The 22071-nt window shown below is 40.8% G+C and overlaps 1 protein-coding gene across 5 annotated transcripts in view; it reads left to right on the top strand.

The window, feature by feature from the left end:
- The window catches only part of DSE (dermatan sulfate epimerase), an 86524-nt gene that overhangs the window by 12139 nt on the left and 52314 nt on the right, over positions 1-22071 (top strand). For 3 of the 5 annotated variants that reach the window (XM_082730113.1, XM_082730115.1, XM_082730116.1), the window contains one exon: positions 15042-15510. In XM_082730113.1, the coding sequence (XP_082586239.1) occupies positions 15095-15510 (416 nt within the window). In that variant the 5' untranslated portion in view covers positions 15042-15094. Of the gene's footprint in view, positions 1-11456; positions 11539-15041; positions 15511-22071 lie in introns of all 5 variants that reach the window. The other 2 variants (XM_082730114.1, XM_082730117.1) reach the window with 2 other exon arrangements.

Here is a 22071-nt window from a genome sequence, read left to right as displayed (position 1 = left end):
GCAGGAATAGTGGGAAAAGTGGCGGAATGTCTAATCCAGTGTGAAATGGGCTGAAAGCTTTGTGGTGGCCTTGAGAGAAAGATCTAGAGAAAAACCCATGAAAACCACCTATGGACCGTGGGAAACAGAATGGGATACTCAGGATGTGGAGTGTGGTCTGAGGTGAGCCAGGCACGTAACAAGGATGTGGCAAGGCTTGGGGGCACATCAAGCCCCCTGCGGCCTGGGGTAGATACGGTGAGAGCTTGGTGCCTAAGGGAGGGTTGGGAAGGCAGCGGGTACCGTGGCAGCTGTCAGTAAAGTGTCACCCTGAAAGGATCAAACACTGTAGTCCATTTTACCTCCAAATGGTTTGTCTTGGCACACAGAGATTTTTATTGCTTCTTTTTATGTAATTATAGTAATATATAATTATGTATATAGTTATCTCTGAGTTTTTAAAGGTTAACATTTTTTTTTAAAGATTTTTATTTATTTATTTTGAGAGAGAGAGAGAGACAAAGTGAGAGAGAGCATGAGAGGGGAGGTCAGAGGGTGAAGCAGACTCCCCATGGAGCTGGGAGTCCAGTATGCGACTTGATCCCAGGACTCTGGGACCATGACCTGAGCTGAAGGCAGTTGCTTAACCAACTGAGCCACCCAGGTGCCCCAAGGTTAACATCTTGACACATTTCTGAATCCATTCAGTAAATTAACTCTTCTAGATGTTGGGGAAAGAGCAGAAAGCAAAGTGCCCTCATGGAGCTTGCTTTCTAGAAGAGGCAGCCAGGCAGACAAAAGAAATAATAAATTATGTAGTAGATTAGAAGGTTATAAGTATTATGAAGAAAAGTAAAATCTGGAAGGGAGTTAGGGAATGGTGATGATTGATTTAAATAACATGATCACAGCCAGCCTTGCTGGGGAAGTCACGTTTGAACAAAACCTTAAAGGAAGCAAGAGAGCAAGCCACGTAGGTGTCTGGGGGTTCGCATTCTCGGCAGAAGGAACACGGGCCCTGAGGAGGGGTGCGGAGGAGGGAGCGCGCCCCGTGAATACAAGGAGAGCAGGGAGGCCACATGGCTAGAATGGGGAGAGAGAGAGTTGGAGGTCAAGAGAGCAGAGAGGCAACATGGGCAGGCCATGCAGTACCTTAAGAGTAATTGTAAGCACTTTGGTTCTTGCTCTGAATGATGGGAAGCTACTGAAGGATATTTTATTTTATTTTATTTTACCTTAATTATTTATTTTTAAAGATTTTCTTTATTTGACAGAGAGAGAGCAGGCAAGCATAAGCAGGGGGAGTGGGAGAGGGAGAGGTGAGACTCAATCCCAGGACCTGAGCCATCCAGGCACCCGGCTGAAGAATTTTAAACAAACAGTGATATAACCTGAATTGTAATTGAACAAGGATGGCTCCGGCTCCTGTGTTGAGAACGGCCATTGGGAGGTAAGGGTGAAGGCCGGCAGACTAGTTTGGAACCTTTTGCAGTAATTCCGGCAAGACATGGCATGGCTCAGGCGTCATGGCAGTGGTGAAAGCGTCTGGATTCTGGATGTATTTTGAGGGTGGAGTCAACAGAATTGGCTGATGGTTTAGACATGGAGACAGAGTGGGTAAGGGAAGGAGGGGGAGTTTGGGCCTCAATTGCTGGCAGGGTTGATTGCCAGTAACGGAGATGGGCAAGCCCTGAGAAGACAGTGCCTGTGTCTTTTTGGTTAATCACATGTATGTATCATTGTTTTACAAACCAAAGCTGTGGTATTCTGAGTTTTGATTATGATTCATAAGAGGACGTTTGGAAAGTACTCAGGGATTTTGGTGCCAAAGAACTGTGATCTGTGAGACAAAAATGAGAATTGAAAAAAGTGCATATAAAAATGTTTGAGAATGTTAAAGGCAGCAAAAAATGTTAAATGTTGTCATTGGTGAGTATTTGAAGACTAGAAAAATGGAAGAATGCTTGAATATAAATAAGGAATGAAAAAGAGCTTCATTATAGAGAGAAAAGCATCACTCTCCAAAATATACTCCGTATACATACTCATGAATGTATATATACACTCATCCAATACATGAAAGTTTTATTTTGATTGAATAAGCTGGAATTGTAGGTTTAATGCCAGCAAATTACTTTCCCATGGAACTCTTTTAAGCCTTTTGCCTAACATCTGTGTGTTTCATTTTTTTGGATAATACCTACAATTTTGAGACCATCTCTAAGTCTTGTACTATATATTTTGCTCTGTCCTTTGCTTCAACAGCAGGATCCTTGGACAGAATCGTTCTTCTGGGGATAAATCCCAGAAAAACAGCAGAAGTTGAGCACCATAAAAAGATTTGGTGAATAGTATCCCAGTACATTCTAATGGGGCCAGTTGTATGACAAGACTCGCACTTCTAATAAGAATTTAGAGGACTGGACTAAAAAGACTGGGGAGGGGGTTCCCCAAGACCACTGCCAGACCCAGTGATCCACTAGAAGCCACTCACAACAAGGTGTTTTAATCATGAATAAATATGGTTTGACACAGCCAAGGATGCAGATTAAAATCAGCAAAGGGGGATGCCTGGGTGGCTCAGTGGGTGAAGCCTCTGCCTTTGGCTCAGGTCATGATCTCAGGGTCCTGGGATTGAGTCCCACATCGGGCTCTCTGCTCAGCAGGGAACCTGCTTCCCTCTCTCTCTGCCTGCCTCTCTGCCTACTTGTGATCTCTCTCTGTCAAATAAATAAATAATCTTTAAAAAAAAAAATCAGGAAAGGGAAAAGCTACGTGGGGCAGAGTTCAGGAGAAACCAGGCACGGGTTTCCAGGTCTCCTCTCTCTGTGGAGTGGCACTCCTGATCACAGTAGGCGACAACATTGCCAAGTGTTGCCAGCCAGGGGAGCTCACCCCAGCCTTGGTGTCCAGGGGTGGACACCCTTTGACTGGGCTCCATTCATGTAGACATGCAGCACCCACATGACTGACTTCAGCTATTCCGAGTCTAGCCCCTCAGAGCAAAGATAGTCGTTTGTCATCAGTCACACTGTTAGTATAAACCATCTGGTCATGCTGGTACGACCCAGCCTGAGGCCGCAGGTACACAAACAAACTTGAATCTGGTAGAATAGAACAGGCCCTTTGTATAAATTTTGCAGGGTTTGAGTGGTGAGCCTACCATTTCCTGCATAGGGTGGTTAGCATGGTATGGCCTTGAGGATGGTATTAGTGTTTCCTAGAGTCATTATCAGAGGCTAACCCTATAGGACCAGATCCTGGAGGAGAATGATATCAGGATGTACCCCAAATATATATAGATTTAGCTAAATTCATAAATGAGTGATACTGAGTAGATTACAAATGAGAGGTTAAGTGTTTTGCAGTATGTAGCCTGAGAATCTGTAATTGATGTCATGGCTGGCTCCATGGAGGTTTGCAGATACTGGGCTAGAGGAGCAGGGGACCTGACCTACAAGGACATGTGGTGTTGACTGAAATCAGGAAAGAGGTGGAAAGGAAGAAAGGGAGCCTCTTTAAGCTGACCCTGCCGCAGAGGAATTGGTTCGTTCTAGTCTGGAGGCGGAGAAGTCCTATGATCTGCGCTCTGCAGGCTGGAGGCCAGGAAAGGTGTCGGTGTAACACCAGTCCAAGGGCAGAAGAAGATTCATGCCCAGCTCTGGCCAGCGGGCTGGCAGGCAGAGAGTGTGGAGAGAGTGAGTGCCCATGAATAAGAATGAATTCCCCTTCTTTCTTTTGTTCTGTTCAGACCCTCAGTGGGCTAAATAAGGCTCACCCACATCAAAGAGAACAGTCCCCTTTACTCTTATTTAGTCTGCTGATTCAAATGCTAACCTCTTATGGAAACCACTTCCTGGAGACACACCTAGAAGTAAAGTTTAGCAGATATCTGGGTGCCCATAGCCCGTCAAGTTGACATATAAAATTAGCTATCACACCTGGTAAGAAAGAAAAAGAGAGTTGGTTATAGAATTACAGGTAGTTTTATCTACAAATTCTAGGAGTTACATTACTAGCTGAAAGTTAATGTGTATTGCCTTTTAGGGGAAGTAGAAAAAGTACGTCAGTCAAACATCAGATTTTTTGAAGTTACATTTAGGTTCAAAGTGGGTTTTTTTTTTTTCATCTTTTAAATTTTGTCAAGACTGGTGTTTCTGTATGTAGGATAATTTTCTTTTTTTTTTCTTTTAAAGATTTTATTTATTTGACGGAGACACAGCGAAAGAGGGAACACAAGCAGGGGGAGTGGGAGTGGGAGAAGCAGGCTTCCCGCTGAGCAGGGAGCCTGATAAGGGCCTCGATCCCAGGACCCTGGGATCATGACTCCAGCTGAAGGCAGATGCCCAACCACAGAGCCACCCAGGCACCCCTGTAGGATGTTTTTCTGACTATAAACACATGTGTGTCATTATGGTATATCAGAAAACTTTATCTCTATATATAATTATTGGTTGATGAAGAAATAGTATTAGATTGAAGACTTCTTTTCTTTTTCAGATGTGTTGAGTTACTTGGAATACGTAGCCTGAAAAGTTATAAATGTGCTGTTGAGAAGGAAGGAGAAAACTCTTGGCTGCAGATACTTTATATTTGTGAAAATTATTTGATATTTTTAGGCTCCCGATGACTCTGCAAGGTCCTGAACACACGATGCATTGTACCTATTTTAAAAAATAACATTCTGCGTGTGATAGTTTAGTGAGCGCTTCCGCCTGGTGTGATGGCACACTTCGTCTCCATTGGACTGACCTTGGTTTCGCTGAGAAGAGGGTGACTGCTAGTACTTACTGAGCACCTGCTAAGTCCTAGACACCCTTCTAGTGTTTTAGGTGTATCAGCAAATTGAAGAGCACAGATACCCTATCAGGAAGGTATTATTTTATCCAGTCTACTTAGGGGAAAACAGGCACCTAGCTAAGGCTGTGGTGGCACCGGGATTCAGACCTTGGAAGTCTGGCTCCAGCCTGTGGCCACAGCCACTCATCATGTTCTGAGGTGAACAGTGATGACTAGCATTTTTGGGGAGGTTTTAACCAGAAGGTGTTAAGTGCTGTTGTAAGTGTTATCTCATTTAATCTCCCAGCCGTTATAGGAGATGAATACTATTTTCATCTTCATTGGAAATGAGGGACTGGGTTTCGATAGTTGGCTTGTCTAAAGTCACAGAGAGGTAACAAAAGGCACTCTGATCCCCCTGTGAGCTCTCTCAGCCACGTCACTGGTCTGCCCTTGTTGATCTATGGCAGGAAGAAAAATTGTGCTTTAGTTTTCATGATTATTTATGGTTTTGTTTAACTGTTGTTTGAAATTATATGAAGTTATATTTAGCCACCAGCTTCATTCGCTTTATCTTCTTTTCTATGCTTTCTATTTTTAGCCAGTAATAACAGAAAAGTGTTTTCATGGTTAAGGCTATTGCTGAGAAAGCCATAGCTGGATTTGTAGAACCTTCCAGAGAATTTGTGGTCACTTACTGTTTAGAAGAATTGTGAGGGAAAAAAAAAATTGTTAATTTTCTTTTGGGGCCAGCTATAGTCCGTTAAATAAATTACATTAGACTAAGGGAGAATTCCTAATCATTTTTATTGTCAGAGTGATACAAGTTCAAGAGTGTAAAATGAACCAACTCAGGGGCTTGTGAATGGCTCAGTCGATGGAGTGGCTGACCCTTGATTTTGGCTCAGGTTGTGATCTTCTGGTCATGGGATTGACCGGCGTGGGGCTCCGCGTGGGGCTCCGCTCCTGGTGGGGAGTCAGCTTGGGATTCTCTTGCTCTGCTCCTCTCCCTGCTCATGTTCCCACGAATGTGCACCCTCTCTCAAATAAATCAATCCTTAAAAAAAAAAAAAACAACCCTCAGAAAAATCATTTTCTTAGATTTTTATCTTATAATTATTAAGAGCAGAGCATAATTTTCCTTGTTTACTTTTTATCACTATACCTAGCAGGGTTCCTGGATTTAATAGTTTCTCAGTACGTAGCTGAATTAATTAATTAATATTTACAAGAAATTCTTACCCCTGACATGGATGGGAAGTGGATCTTCCAGTTCTGGAAAACAATGCAGTGGAAAACTTAATGTGCATAAATTACTTCTTTTTTAGGGACACCTGTGTGGCTCACTGGGTTAAGCGTCTACCCTGAGCTCAAGTCGTGATCCTAGAACCCTGGGATGGAGTCCCATAGCAGGCTCCTTGCTCAACAGGAATCCTGTTTCTCCCTCTGCCTGCAGCTCCCCCTGCTTGTGTGCTCTCTCTCTCTCTCTCTGACAAATAAATTTTAAAAATCTTTTTAAAAATTACTACTTTTTAAAAGCTTTGGAATACCAAAAAGAAATACACTTAATTATATCGAACATTATATTATCTGAAAATAGTATCAGAATAAAAAAATTTCTTAACCATTTTATTTATTTATGTATTATTTTAAAATATTTTATTTATTTGACAGAGAGAGAGAGAGAGAGCGAGAGCATAAGCCAGGGAGAGGAGCAAAGGGAGAGGGAGAAGTAGGCTCTCTGCTGAGCAGGGAGCCAGATGCAGGAGGTGGGACTCAATCCCAAGACTCCAGGATCATGACCTGAGCTGAAGGCAGATGGTTAACCAACTGAGCCACCCAGGCACCTCCCAGAATTTTTTTTTTTAAAGGATTTTCCTTATTCACTTGAGAGAGAGCAAGGGAGAGAGAGAGAGAGAGAGAGAACACAGAGGGAGAGGGAGAAGCAGAGTCCCTGCTGTGCAGGGAGCCCAATGTGGGGCTTGATCGCAAGACCCTGAGATCATGACCTGAGCTGAAGGCAGACATTTAACTGACTGAGCCACGCAGGTGCCCCTTGAATTAAAAAATTTGAAAATACTTGACATATTGTATTCTAACATCATCATTAAGAAGATCAATTAAAATTGTAATAAAGAGGTACCAATTAGAAGGTGTTCAATTGTTAGACTGCTAGGTAAACTAGTATTTACTTAGAGCTTAGAAAGTATAACCAACCATTTCATTTTTCTCATTTAGACTTTTTATAGGTAAAATTAGCTGCTTCATTGATCTCCTCAGTGACTTTGTAGCTTCTCCTCACCTCTACCCTGCTTTCTCTTTGCCTCCATGAAAGTACAGATTTTACTTCCTTCTTATTTTCTGTAAGACAGTCACACTCTCAAAAAGTGGATCTTATTTTTTTTTTTAGGTAATACCTTTTATTTATTTATTTATTTATTTAAAGTATCGTCTATTCCCAACATGGGGCTTGAACTCATGATCTCAAGATCGAGTCGCATGCACTACTGACTAAGCGAGACAGGCTCCCCCAAAGCTGGATCTTTTTTTTTTTTTTTTTTTTAAATTTTATTTATTTATTTGAAAGACGGAGATCACAAGTAGGCAGAGAGGCAGGCAGAGAGAGAGAGAGAGGGAAGCAGGCTTCCTGCGGAGCAGGGAGCCCAATGCGGGGCTCGATCCCAGGACCCTGAGATCATGACCTGAGCCAAAGGCAGCAGCCCAAACCACTGAGCCACCCAGGCGCCCCCCAAAGCTGGACCTTAATGGTTCTTAGTTTTGTAGTAATGCACACCAGGCAGAGCTCTACCACGAAATGATGCCTTCAGTTTGATAGCCACTAAATTACTTACTCAAGTAGTCCTATGGTGAATGGGAGATGGAGCCTTCATTTTAAACATAATTTAGGTTAACCATTCTTCTCACAGAAGAAAGTTATATAGTGTTCATTGTTGGTCTAGAAAGAAGTGAGCTTCAGATTACATTGTCAGAAAAAGTGTTATTTTCACAAAAAACTTTCTCAGGAACAATATAGAAATGGTCTTGGACTGCACAGAGCTGCACTTAACTTACAAACCTAACTTAAACTTTCTCCAATGTTGAGTGTGAAGGTGGTGAGTACCATTATTATACACAGTGTGGTTTTGCTGTGTGGGTTCAAGGTTGTAATTACTCCCTCAGTAGTGTGTGTAAATTCTTGGGGGTTCCATATGCTATAATTTCATATTGTGGATTTTGTTTTGGAAATGACTTTTTGGGGAGATATATTTCATTTCACCCTAAATAAGGAAAACAATAAACCCTCAGTGAAAGGAACTTTTCATTTTGATTAAGAGCCCATGGTTTTTAAAATATTCTTTTTTGGCTGAGTCTACAGGCTTTTCACATCAGGGAATATAATTTTAGCAAATGATTGTGTAGTACCAAAGCCATATGTTTTCTTAGGATTTGATGTATGTAAGAATAATGTTAGATTTATTTCACTACAGAGATTTACCAGGGGCATAAAAGGTTTTGATATTGAGGTAAAATTATTTTTCAAAAAATGGATCCTAATTATACATTTAATAAAATTGAAATAGAAAAGTAAGGAGAACTTTAAAAATATGTACCTTCTCTTCATTAAAATATGTGGAAACAGTGAAGTAGTATGTGTGAGGCCACAGCAAGCTGGTTCTCAGATACTTGGAAATAGATTTCTCTGAGAGTTAAATCCTAAAATAGATTAAAGAAGGAAATGTGCAACTCTGTGAAGGTATATGTTAGTCCTCTCAGGGCGTCAGAGTTTGCCTGAAATCTGACTGGAGGCCTGAAAATGAGGGAACTTGGTTTTCAGTGGCGTTGTAGTTGCTAGCTTTTATAGCACCTATACATTTTCCAGGGAGTAGGATCCAAGGTCAGGGGCATTCTGTTGTCTGGTTTGCAGGACTGTTTTAGCCCCTCATGGATACGGGCACATCCAGTTCTAGTGTGGGAAGTCTTTAGCTGTCCTAATCAGGTAGCTGGCTACTGGGCCTCTCCATTGGCTTGGGCAAACAGGAACATGTACTCTCGAGCTAAAATCGGCGGGGGTGGTGGCAGGAGCTGTGGGGTATGTACATTTTGCTCTCTCTTAAATATCATTACAATTCAATTTAAAAATTTTTGTTTTTAATGATATCCCAAGGGCATCTGTGACAGATGCTACAGTGCAGCCTCCTTTCAAGCAAGTCATGGCGGTGCTCTTGACTGGTTGAGTTGCCCCAAGCCCAGGGCCCCTCACCCGTCAATTATCAAATAATTTCACTACCCGTGTGGTTTTCTGATGAAGCCAGAAAATATTTCCCAATCTGCTTGATAGTTGTATTTCTCATCAATGAAGGCACTGACGTTGTGGTTCTATGTATGTTCGGGGAGGAGGGTTTTAGTTTTATTAATATCGGATAGCGTGTCCAGGGTGATCAGCTGAGATACTGATGACATGGCCTGAGTCAACTGTTTACCTTATCAGCTCAGGCGGGGCCAGCAGATGTCTTCCAAGTACTCATGTAGCGTTTCAGTCATATAAATTTATCGCTAGGAAATACTCTCCTGCCAGAGATTTTATTTTCCAGTCCCTGTTGTATCACTGGGCCTTTTGAAAGAACATAGCAAGAAGCAGTCACCTTTTATACCCCACGAATTATGGGCCTTGGGAGGCAATCAAATTCAGATACCATTTATTTAATCATTATTCTTTTCTTGGAGGGCAAAACTCCTGACAAATACTTGAAAAATCTCAAGGGTTTTATGCTTTCTTTTCCAGTGAGTGTTGAGCTTACTAATGAATGATGTCTTAAAAAGTCAGGAGCATCGTGTTTGAGTTTCTAAAAAGTGACATTGACCTTGCCCAGTACTTAATATCTGTGATTCCCCTTCTTTTCCTTATAATATCCAGTTTCGTTCAAAAAAATATTTTATGAATAGGTTAATATAATCTTGCATGTCTGAAACTTCTTCCCTTTTATTAAAAATACTTATAGAGCTCTTCACGTCAGGGTCTATGCTAAGTACATCACTATGCTATGTGAAGTTGGGATTGGTTTATGGATGAGAGAATGGAGACTTTGAAAGCAGGAGTCAGTTGATCGAACCTAGCAGACAGCAAAGCAGGGGTTTATTCTTCTGTCCATGCCCAGTGTTAATCATAATGCTGTGCTCCTGGGACTTGACACATGCTGTAACTGCATTTTTAATCCATCTTAATTTGGAACATGTTTTATTTTCTACAGGGTAAGGTCACTCTTCAATCCTTATGCTTTCTGTATTTTCTAAAGCCAGGGAAATTGAAAGAACTTTTGTGCTACCATGTGTTTCATTTATAAACAGTCCCAGACCACTTGGAAACCTACTTCATTTTGAAACTTGATGTTTCTAATAGTTTTCAGTTCTTTTCCTTCTGAACGTATTCTTTCTGTGCTTTCTTTGTGTAAGGATGGCAAAAATGGGAACTTTAATGTCACTGAGTATTATTAAAATTTTGGTTAAAGAAAAGAATGTTGGCTTCGGATTTAAGAGATGGGTTCTAGTTCTTCCTCTAAGATACTGTTAGAGTATCAGTAGACACTAACTCTTAGTACTGTTTGTCACATCAAGTTATCGTAAAGTAAAAGATCAAATATTTGAAAAGGGTTTCACCAAAATTTCTGTGTGTCAACAATCATAATAGCTACAGTGGATTGTTGGAACCAGGATTAAAGCAAAATAACTTTAGGCTTATTGTTGCTTTGTGAGGACCTACTTAAAATAATTAGAATTCAGGCATCTTGTTAAATACTTTTTGTAATATTTGGCTTGGTGTCCAACTTGGTGCCCAATATTTGGCATATTGTCCAACTTGGACTGCTGCAGAGATGGGCTGGGCATTCTGGCAGGGGGTTGATCAAATTGCTGTCTCAGTTATCTGGTAGTGACAGGGTAATTCGTAAATGACTATATTGTACTCATTGATTAGGTGAAAATTTAGGAATGTTTTGCTTTCAGAGCTGTGTAGAGTGAGACAGAAGAATGAGAAGAAAACCAGATAACAAAAACTACTGTGTTATAGTGGAAGAGAAGAGAAAAGGCTTTTAGGGGAAATGAGGCTCCATCTGGGTCATTCAGAAACATCCTGAGAATTGAATTATGGGTAAATTGAAATATTAGTGGCAGGTACCACACGGGCAGTCGCCCATGATGTTGCCATGTTGAAAATGCCATGCTCTTGAGCTGGACTGAGTGCACCCTAAAGATTTAAGGGAGCCAGCAGTGCTCCGCTGTGTCTGCAACACACGATCTAGGGGGAGAATGGCTTGAGAGATCACCCACAGACATCTGAAAGTACAGACTTGTTCCATGTGTGAGTGTGAGTGTGTGTGTGTGTGTGTGTGTGGCGGGGCAGTGGGAGAGTCAGAGTTGGCCCTTCTGGTAAACTTAGTGGCCATTGTTTCACTTAGCATTTCAGCATCTCCCAAACTTTCATCATTCAGCTACTACTCTCAACAATTTTTGCCCTATGTATTTTTTTGACTTTTAAATGTAAATGTGTTTTAAACAGAAACTATATATTTTAGATTGATGTTGAAATCTCCAGTTAGATGTACCAGTGATGGTTTTCCCATTGAAATCAGTTGGTGTAAAACCTGTCCCTCTGTGGCCCACCTGAAATGATCGTGAGAATCTCTCCTTTCATGTCATTTCAGCTCTTCTCTCTGCAGAGTGGTACGCAGAATGCTGAGGGTCGAAGGGGAAATCCAAAGCCTGGAAATGTGGGGGCTTTTCAAGGTGATTTACTGGACAGATTTAAGATGGCAGATGTCTCCCTTTAGGTTATCAGCTTAAAATAAGTTGAGCTAAACCTGAAGTTTAATTTCTTTCTTTTCTTTTCTTTCTTTGAAATTTGCTTTTAGGCTACAGAAGTTTCTCAGCCTTGTGAATATTTACCTCTATATAAGTTTTCTAGCAGAAATTTTTTCTGAAAAATTCCAAACTTGCTTTGGCTTCAAATAAGGGGGAATAAGTTTTCTCCTTGCTCATTTTAGTGACGATATCTACTCTGCCAGCGCCTAAGTCCAAGGGTTAATTCAGTTCACCCAGAATCTATGAGGTGGCTTTTCCTTGTGAAGCACAGTACTAAGTCCTGTGATGCAAAGAGGAAGCTACGCCCCCACCTTCTGTGAGGCACAGCATATAAAAAGCCCAAACAGGGGTGCCTGGGTGGCTCAGTGGGTTAGTAAGCCTCTGCCTTCAGCTCAGGTCATGATCCCTCCTGGGATCCATCCCCGCATCGGGCTCTCTGCTCAGCAGGGATCCTGCTTCCTCCTCTCTCCGCCTGCCTCTCTCTGCCTACTTATGATCTCTGTCTATCAAATAAATAGATAATCTTTAAAAAAAAAAAAAAAAGCCCAACCAGTTCCATGTGATACAGGTGTGATACAGGTACGTGCTAGATCCAAAGAAATGAACTCTTTGGATAGATCAACAAAGGCCTTAATCTCAGAAAAGAGTGGAGGGAGGGTGAGTTGAGCGCAGTATAAAAGGAAAGCAACACACTCTGTGACATGATGAACGTTACAACCCTTTCTTCTCAGGCTGTCTGTGTGCCTGATTGTTCTGTGGAATTTCTGTAGGATCTGCATTGGCCCATGTGGTATCCCAACAAGAATTTAGGTTTTGAGTGTGCAGTAAGTAGCTCACAGCCTTGCTGCCCTGACACCCTCACGTGAATCTGAAGCAATAAGGAGGGAAGTTTCACTAACAGTTGGCATATGGAGGGGGTGTGATTCCCAAACCAACATGGTAATGAGATTCTGGGCTTCAGGAGCAACTTTTCTTGTTTAAATATACTCGGGCATGAACTACGCCATGGGAAGTAATGTGGCTCACCTCCCCACAAACACCTAGAACGTGAGCTACACATTGAAAAACCAGTAATAGAGATCTTCTGTACTCTTCATGTAGGTGTCAGTTAAAGGAGAAACTTCCAATTAATCCTCACTTAGGGCGCCTAAAAAACCTCCACAATGTTAATTGCATTGATAACTGCATCCAATTTTAGGCTTTGAGGCATTTAATATAGGCAGGCTTTTTTTTTCTTCTTTTTTTTAAATTGTTCATATGAGTGTTCAATGAAAAGAGCAAAAAATAAACCTCAGGGTGGAGGGTGGGGGTATTGGGACCCAGCATTACTTTCCACCCAGCCATGTCTCTGTGTTGCCAGAGACCACACCCCCCTCAGACATAACCACAGAGGACTATTTCTTTTGGCCGGGTCTCTGACCTTGAAGGGTCTAGCCAGCCGCCTGGAAGCTTTGGGTGCTAGACATAATACAAGTACAGTCCAAGAATTATTTCTATTTTTTGAAATACATCTAAAATACTTTACAAAATTGCAACCCTTGAATTTCATATATATATATAATATTCATACACATTCATATTATATATATATAATAGTCTAAAACACATTCAGAAATACAAAGAATACTAGAATTAATGGCAACATCCATAAGTAATGCCATATTGCCTTTCTCTGGGAAATACAGTAAGTTGAGAATAGGTATCGATCTCCAGTGTATGTTAAATCTTTGGTTTTCTTCCTTGTGAATGTGACGAGGCAGCTTTTCCTTAGAAAAATAGTTTGTGTTCAGCTGGGGAGGCTGATTTTTCTCCATCAGTTTCTCTCTGTAATAATTGAAAACTACTGTTCATTATTTACATAAAACTGTCTTTTTCTGGTCTGCTTCCTATAACCTTTCCCCTCTGAAGAATTTTAAGAATTCCCTTACTTTCCTCTGGGGGATTTTATGCCTGCTTTATCCCAGATGTGGGACATAGACTAGGCTGAGGTTTTTTGGATTTTGTTTTCTTTTTTTCTTTCTTTCTTCTTCTTCTTTTTTTTTTCTTTTAAATATCCTTGTATTTGAAAGATGTTCTTTTAACCTGTGCCACTGGAAAAAGGATTTTTAAGAAAGTTAATCAGTTAAGAAAATACGAGCTTGGTTTCAACGTCTGACTTACCAAGTAACACCAAAATCCCATGCGCAAAATGAAAAAGTAGACAGCGGTTTCACATAATAAGGGGAGAATGCACACGTGTTATTTCAGCCTTTTGATTCTGGGATTTTATTTTCTGAATGCAGCCCTGTCTGTTTCTAGTCCCGGCAGCCCCTTGTCTGCAGAGCCTTTCCATACATGCCTGCTGATGTCAGCCCAGGGAATGCATGGGTTTGGCTGTCTGTCACCCTGCTTTTGTCTTTTCTGTCCCCACCTTCTGCTGACACAAAGAGGATATAGACTTACTCATAATATTTTGTCTGCTTGCACTCTTACAGTTGCATTCATCCTAATCCCTGCTTCAGAGTGTAGAATGTTAGGAAGCCTGAAGAAGCCAGAGTGATGGAGCCTATAATTAAGACAGGATCTTCTCTTTCTTTCCTGATGTCCATTCAGATTCCCAGACAAGATTTCGCCACCAGCTTTTGGTTATTGTGGTTTTCATGTTAATGTCTTAAAAAATACCCTAAGAGGTAAACTTTTTTGAGTTACAAAATATGAGAAAAATGCCAAGGAAAGTTTGTCTTCCCTGCGTAAGCAAATATTATGTGGTTTCCCCAAGTCCAGAGTTCTGTTTTCCTCAATGAATACATGCCTGAAGTATCATGTTCACTCAATGAATTCATCAGTAAAACTATTAGATTTCTTATTTGAGTGTAGCTTTGTTTTTTTTTTTTAAAGAATTTATTTATTAGAGAGAGAGAGAGAGAGAGAACATGAGTGAAGGGTGGGGAGAGAAGCAGAGGGAGAGGGAAAGGGAAAAGCAGACTGCCCACTGAGCGGGGAACCCCCTGTGCGGCTCAATCCCAGGACCCTGGGACCATGACCTGAGCTGAAGGCAAACACTTAACCGACTGAGCTCTCCAGGCACCTCTGTTTGAGTATAGGGGACACACAATGTTATATTAGTTTCAGGTGCACAACTTAAGACATTTGGCAAGTTTGTACATTATGCTATGTTCACCCTAAGTATAGCTACTGTCTGTCACTATACAAGGCTATTACAATATCATTGACCGTATTCCTTATGGTGTATCTTTTATTCCTGTGACTAAATTATTAGGTTTTAGGAAGTCTCTTCCTAGTTCAAATTTTTGTTGTTTTTTTTAAAAAAATCTAAGTTGATAAGCTTTAGTTTGTAATATTTAGACCTTCTCCCATTAAGCAAGGTTGTCTTTCCTACTTTGTCCTGTTCCCCTGTTGATGTCCCCTTTTCTTTTTCCTCCTGTTAGGATCTTTCGAAGATGGTTTGGCTGCCTGGGAGATTTGGAGCTCTGATACCACGATGAGGACTCACACACGGGGGGCTCCCAGTGTGTTTTTCATATGTTTGTTTTGCTTTGTGTCGGCTTACATCACCGACGAGAACCCAGAAGTCATGATTCCCTTCACCAATGCCAACTACGACAGCCACCCCATGCTGTACTTCTCCAGGGCGGAGGTGGCAGAGCTCCAGCTTCGGGCAGCCGGCTCCCATGAACACATCGCTGCCCGGCTCACTGAGGCTGTGCACACCATGCTGTCCAGCCCCTTGGAATATCTTCCTCCCTGGGACCCCAAGGACTATAGCGCTCGCTGGAATGAAATTTACGGCAACAACCTGGGCGCCTTGGCGATGTTTTGCGTGCTGTATCCTGAGAACATTGAAGCCCGAGACATGGCCAAAGACTACATGGAGAGGATGGCAGCTCAGCCTAGTTGGTAGATTTTTGTCTTTTTCTTCTTACTGTATTAACTCTGCAATTTAAAGAAGGAATCTATACACAATGAAACCTTAGAGGCCAGATTTTCCCATACATGTGTGAGTGAATGGGTGGAGTTCCTTGTTATTTGTGGTTTTAGGGGCCTATGAATGGCCCATAGTTTCAAAAGACCCAGTCATGTCCTTGTTTAAAGTTCGCAGGAAAATATTTAGATACAACCCAGCCAAAGAAAACATAATTTGCTGTGTTGAGTAAATACTATTATCTCGATGGTTGAGAATTCTTTCCTCCATGTTTAACAAGCATGTGTTAGAGTCCTCTGGCGTTAGGCTCTTATTGCTCCCCAAGTGGTTAAAACCCTCTGCCAGCAAGAGATTTTTAACTAATTAAGATTTATTTAAATTTTATGACAATTAGGAGCTAAAAAGAATTGTGATAGGATTAATTGGCGATTTATAAACAAGATCTTATCCAGTAACTACCAAATTGCCCAAACCTGTAGGAAAACCTGTTGTATAATTATGTGAGGGATTCTAACTACATAGTAATTTATCTTCAGATGTTCTAAGATCTGGAAACAAACTTGCTGCCCCTTTTTGATTAGCTTAAATTTATTTTATTTGTTCATAATGGATATGTCTGCCTACTTCCAGAAAAATATGGGGTGGTGGGTTGATTAGGGATTCTGTGGGTATTCTTAACCAAATTGTGTTTTAATACATATTTATGGTACAATTGCACCAAAAAATTACAAACTCTATGAAATACCGTTTTACAATTACAGAAGCTTCTTCCTTATAGGGCTATAGGGAGCTCAATTTTAAATGTTTAGAAAAATCAGTGAATGCATTTAATGCTGTGATGTGTGACATCACACATATCATAGGAGTGAAGAATGGTCTTTTGCAACCTTTCTGAATTCTGTCAACGTGATAACAAAATTTAATCTTTCCTAAATTTCTGCCAAAATGATAAAAATGCTATTTGCTTATAGAGTTTGAAGGATTTTCTGAAATTTCTTAGTGAAGAAGATTATGGAAGAGTTGCCATTAAATCCATAGCAGAGCTGAATTTTTTTTAAAGATTTTATTTATTTATTTGACAGAGACACAGTGAGAAAGGGAACACAAGGAGGGGGAGTGGGAGAGGAGGGAGCAGGCTTCCCGCTGAGATGGGAGCCTGATGTGGGGCTTGATCCCAGGACTCTGGGATCATGACCTGAGCTGAAGGAAGATGCTTAAAGACTGAGCCATCCAGGTGCCCCTGCAAAGCTGAATTTTTAAGACTTACTTACTGTGGGGTGCCTGGGTGGCTCAGATGGTTAAGCATCTGCTTGGGCTCAGGTCATGATTTCCAGGTCCTGGGAATCCCAGCTCAGCGGGAGCCTGCTTCTCCCGCTACCTCTGCCTCTCCCCTTACTTGTGCTCTCTCTCTCCCTCTCTCAAATGAATGAATAAAATCTTAAAAAAAATTTTCTGTAGATATGTATAAACATTTTGAAGTTTATAATATTTTAAGTTGAAAAGAACATTTTTATTTGATTTGTTTCAAAACTGAGCCATGTATGCAATAGTTTCTGATTTTGATTCTAATTAATTGATTTTACTCTATTCTTGACATCAAGAAAGAAAATAAAAGATGTATGAGAATTTATTTGATATTTGAATTATAAGATTAGATTATCAAATGTTATAATTACTTGACATTGGTTCTAATTGGTTAAAAATGGCAACCATAACATACTTTAGGGAAAAGACCTCCATTGCCTGTAGAGCTACTTTTTTTTTTTTAAAGTCCATTTTTAGATAGACAAGTTAAATAAGATACTGATAAAAATGTTCCAGAGAAGAGTTACAGTAAAAAGCCATCAATTTCACTTCATAACAGAGTAGATAACTGGGAAGTACCATTGTTTCATGGAGATTTTTTTTTTTTTAAGATTTTATTTATTTGTCAGAGAGAGAGAGGGAGAGAGTGAGCACAGGCAGACGGAATGGCAGCAGAGGCAGAGGGAGAAGCAGGCTCCCTGCTAAGCAAGGAGCCCGATGTGGGACTCGATCCCAGGACGCTGGGATCATGACCTGAGCCAAAGGCAGCTGCTTAACCAACTGAGCCACCCAGGGGTCCCATTTCATGGAGATTTTTTTAAAACACAAATACAGTAACATTAAGAGAATTATACAAAACCAGTGCAAATGTTATAATCTAAAAGCATTCAGGAGTATAAATACCACCTTGGATGAGTGCTATCATTAGGGAGGATTAGACTTCTAGGATAAAAAAAGGGAAAATTAAATAACTTCGAACAAGACTGGTCATTTCCATATTGTTTCTATAAGTTGAGATTTATCAGTTATTGGAGGTCTGTATAAATTTGCCAGAAGACTAGTACTTTATTCATGACAGTATTGATAAAAATAGGTATAACTCTATCTTATCTGGTCACTAAAAAGCCAGTCTGTGATTTAATAGAGCTGAACAGCGGACTTCTTTCTCTTGAAGCTGAATGTCAGAAATGGAAAATTTACCTTTACATCTGATTTCTAGTGCCAGAAGTGATCTTAGCAGAAAAAGTGGAGCTACTGGAACATTTTGTCTTGACAAGTACTGTTACTAGATTCTACTTCTAGATGATTTTATGGAAATTTTTTTTTTAAAGATTTTATTTATTTATTTGACAGAGAGAAATTACAAGTACACTGAGAGGCAGGCAGAGAGAGAGAGAGAGAAGGAAGCAGGCTCCTTGCTGAGCAGAGAGCCCGATGCGGGACTCGATCCCAGGACCCTGAGATCATGACCTGAGCCGAAGGCAGCGGCTTAACCCACTGAGCCACCCAGGTGCCCCTGATTTTATGGAAATTTTAACTCTGGGTTTTTTTTTTTTTAAGATTTTATTTATTTGAGAGAGCATGAGTAGTGGGGAGGGGCAGACGGAGAGGGAGAAGCAGGTTCCCACTGAGCAGGGAGCCTGACACGGGACTCGATTCCAGGACCCTGGGATCATAACTGGAGCCAAAGGCAGATGCTTAACCACTGAGCCACCCAGGTGCCCTGGAAATTTTAACTTCTTAGAAGCTACCACACCCAGCCCCTAGATTCTTATATTTTCATTTAGATTTATAGTTGAAGTAATTACTTTTTGTCAACTTAAATGTTTTTTCTAATTCAGCTTTGTGTTTAAATCAACTAACTCATATGTTTCCACAATGCACAGAGAAGTATATTGTGGATGTTGTCACTGTCTTAGGATATAGTTCACCTATACTGGTTTCAGTGGGAAAAAAAAAAAGAACTAGCCCTTATTTACCAAAGAGATCAATAATTAATATCATACGTTTGTTTTTTAGAAAGCTTCCTGCAATGGCTTTATCAAACTGAATACATTTGCCATTTTCCTTGAAGGGCATTTCTACCCTTTTTAAAACCAATGGCTAAATTGTGTTCACTCACTTAGTCAATCAGCTAACTTTTTTTGAGCATCTACTGTGTGTCATGAACTAGGCTGGGTACCAGGGATTCACAGATGCAGTAATGGCCAAGAAATTGGATACGTCACCCCTAGAGTGAGGCGTGCAAGCCTTGGGTATTTGAAACCTAAGCCAGGGCTGTGCACTCTTCTCAGAAATGAGTTGTGAGATTCACTTAATGAGCGGTATTATCGGTTTCATTCATGACAATAAGCGAAGGTCTGTATTGTGCGTACTCTGGTGCAGTAGAGAAGTGCTAACTCCAGAGTCTTTTTTTTTTTTTTTTTTACTTATTTGACAGAGGGGGAGAGATCACAAGTAGGCAGAGCAGCAGGCAGAAAGAGGGGGAAGCAGGCTCCCTGCTGAGCAGAGAGCCCGATTTGGGGCTCATCCCAGGACCCTGAGATCATGACCTAAGCTAAAGGCAGAGGCTTAACCCACTGAGCCACCCAGGCACTCTAACTCCGGAGTCTTACTACGGCCTGGATTGGACTCCCAGGTCCCCACTCCTCAGCTGTGGTACTTCAGACAAGTGTTCTTCACTGGGCTGTGCCTTTAGCATCCTGATCTGTAAAGTGGCCCCAGCAGCAGTATCTCCCTCACAGCCTTGTTAGGAGGATTAAACAAGGTAACGGAAAGGACTTGGTGCAGTCCCCGTCACCCAGAAAGCTTTCGATAAGTAAGAATAATGACATTAATGATAAGTAGTATTCCTGTTATTTACTCAGTACTTAGACCCCGTTTGGCTTATCATTTAGTATATGTGGGCTCAAAGGAAATAGTATTGGGGATTTATTTGGAGATTATATTCATCTTTGTTCCAATGCCTCTCTAAACTAGAACATCTGTTTAACTCACAAAATTTCCCTTTTGGCTTTGTTCCATGAAAATGCTCAGAGATGCTCCCGAGGGCCCTTTTTTAATGCATATAAGAATCTGATGGGAAGGCCAGTGAGTAAGCCTTAGTGGAATGTACCAGTGATATGTCTTTTGTTTGGTATTAAAAAGAAGTACATCTGAGATACGCGTGCATACACATTTGTTAATATGGTTCATTTCATTTGAGTATTTTGTAAGTGAAGAGCTAAAAGGTAACATCTATATAGTGACTTATTTAAGGCTCTTGGGTCATTGTGAAAGAAAGATTAAAGAAAAATGTTGTCTGATCCACTGATTCTGCTTTTTATGTCCATTTTGTGTGACACGTACCACAAAGTAGAAAGGGGAATCTGGAAGAGTGGTCGTGAGGATGGTAGTGATTGAAAACAGCAGCATGTGAAACTTCTTTCTTCTCTTGGAGTTACACTCTCGCATGTATCTCCCTGTCCACCCCCCCCCCCGCCCCCATAATCGGGCACCACGGAAAGACGCGTCCTGTCTGTGTGCTGGGTCTGCCTTTGCAGAGATACCCCGACCTTGCTCACACACTCTGTTGTTCTTCTGACTTCTGCTAAGGCTCATATGTTCTTCGTAACAGGAAAATTAACAGTAACTTAAGCCTGTTCTTAGCCTACATCTAAAAATCAGATTTAAAAAGATGTCATTTTAACTTAGATATAAAGTGGCAAATCATTTTCAGCACCACCAAAAATGTTTCTAACCTTTGAATGAATAGCCTTTTTTTGGTCTTCTATAGATCTCGTCTTCCAAATGAAAACTAGGATTTGTATTTTATATAAAGGGTTGTATTTTATATAACTGAGTATTTTATTATGCTGGCTCTGTATTTTATATAAAGGCTTGATGAGACCTAAATATGCAGCCACTTGAAGAAAACTTATGAGCTGAGCCCCTAAGTCTAGAGCTGGTAACAATAGAAAATGCATTTTAATTCACTTCAAGTGAATTCACTTTTCATATTCTGTTGCCTAGTCATTAGAGCAAGGTCTGCATATGTCAGTTAGCATATGGGGATATTCTCACGTGTAAATGGTTGATTTCTGCCTTCAAAACTTACATTAGTTAAAAAAGAACACAGATTCCAAATAAATATTCTCCATTAGCCCCCCCCCCCCCCCAAAAGCTTAAGCCTTAAGGTAGAAAAATAATAAAAGCAGTTCTTAGTACAGATTTAAAAGAGATATCTAAAAAGTTCAATTTTTGGAGTTTTGGGAGTCAGCACATATTACTCTACTTTCTTAAAAATTATATATATATATATATATATATATATATATATATATTTTTTTTTTTTTTTACTTATTTCTACTATAGGTTTCCCCCAGAAGATGAAGGAAACAAAATACAAGATTCCAATTAAAAGGAGCTGACAAAGAAAAGGGAAGAAAAATGTTAGAGACATCAGCTGAATTAGGAATGAGACAGTTGCTAAAATGTTGCATCTCACAGACCATGAGTGGTCCAAAGTGGGCTCTGGTTTTTTTAGCTGTACAAAGAGTAGGCTCAGGAAGTTTTGAAGTGTAGAGTGTCCATGGAGCAAAAACAGATCAGTTACTCTATAGAACTACTACTCAGTATCAGACAGAATTATCTCCTGGGTTTTTTGTGAAGAACCTTCACAACGGTCTCATGAACATCTCTACAATGCATATGCGATGGGTTGCATGAGACTTTTTTTTTTAATTAAGATTTTATTTATTTGAGAGAGCATGCGTGCATACAACCAGGGGCAGGGGATAGTGGGCTGAGGCAGAGTAAGAAGCAGATTCCCAGCTGAGTAAGGAGCCTGATGTGGAGCTCTGTCTGAGGACCCTGGAATCATGACCTGAGCGGAAGGCAGATGCTTAACTGAGCCCCCCAGGCACCCAGTGAGGCTATTTTGTGCCAGATCAGACTCAAGGCAGGGTTGTGGCTTTAGCTTGCACATGTACCCTCTTCCTCTTAGCACGGTATTACATAGATTTCTGACCAGTGAATGAATGAATCAATGAATACTATAGCATCCCTGGATGAAGCATCTCCAAAATGAAGTTCATTGAAATCCAGGTGCGGGGGTGGACGGGATGGATCTGTGGTTTAGCCCAGGCCACTTTGTCCCCTCGTCTAGCTTATTAATCTTCCAGGCGAATCTTGCGTACGTATCAGGCAGCCTCCCTGTACATCATGCATCTCACTCAAGCTCGTGATAGATG

This window comes from Mustela nivalis (assembly GCF_964662115.1).
Source record: "Mustela nivalis genome assembly, chromosome: 5".
Taxonomy (NCBI): domain Eukaryota; kingdom Metazoa; phylum Chordata; class Mammalia; order Carnivora; family Mustelidae; genus Mustela; species Mustela nivalis.
This window is presented reverse-complemented; position numbering and strand designations above follow the sequence as displayed.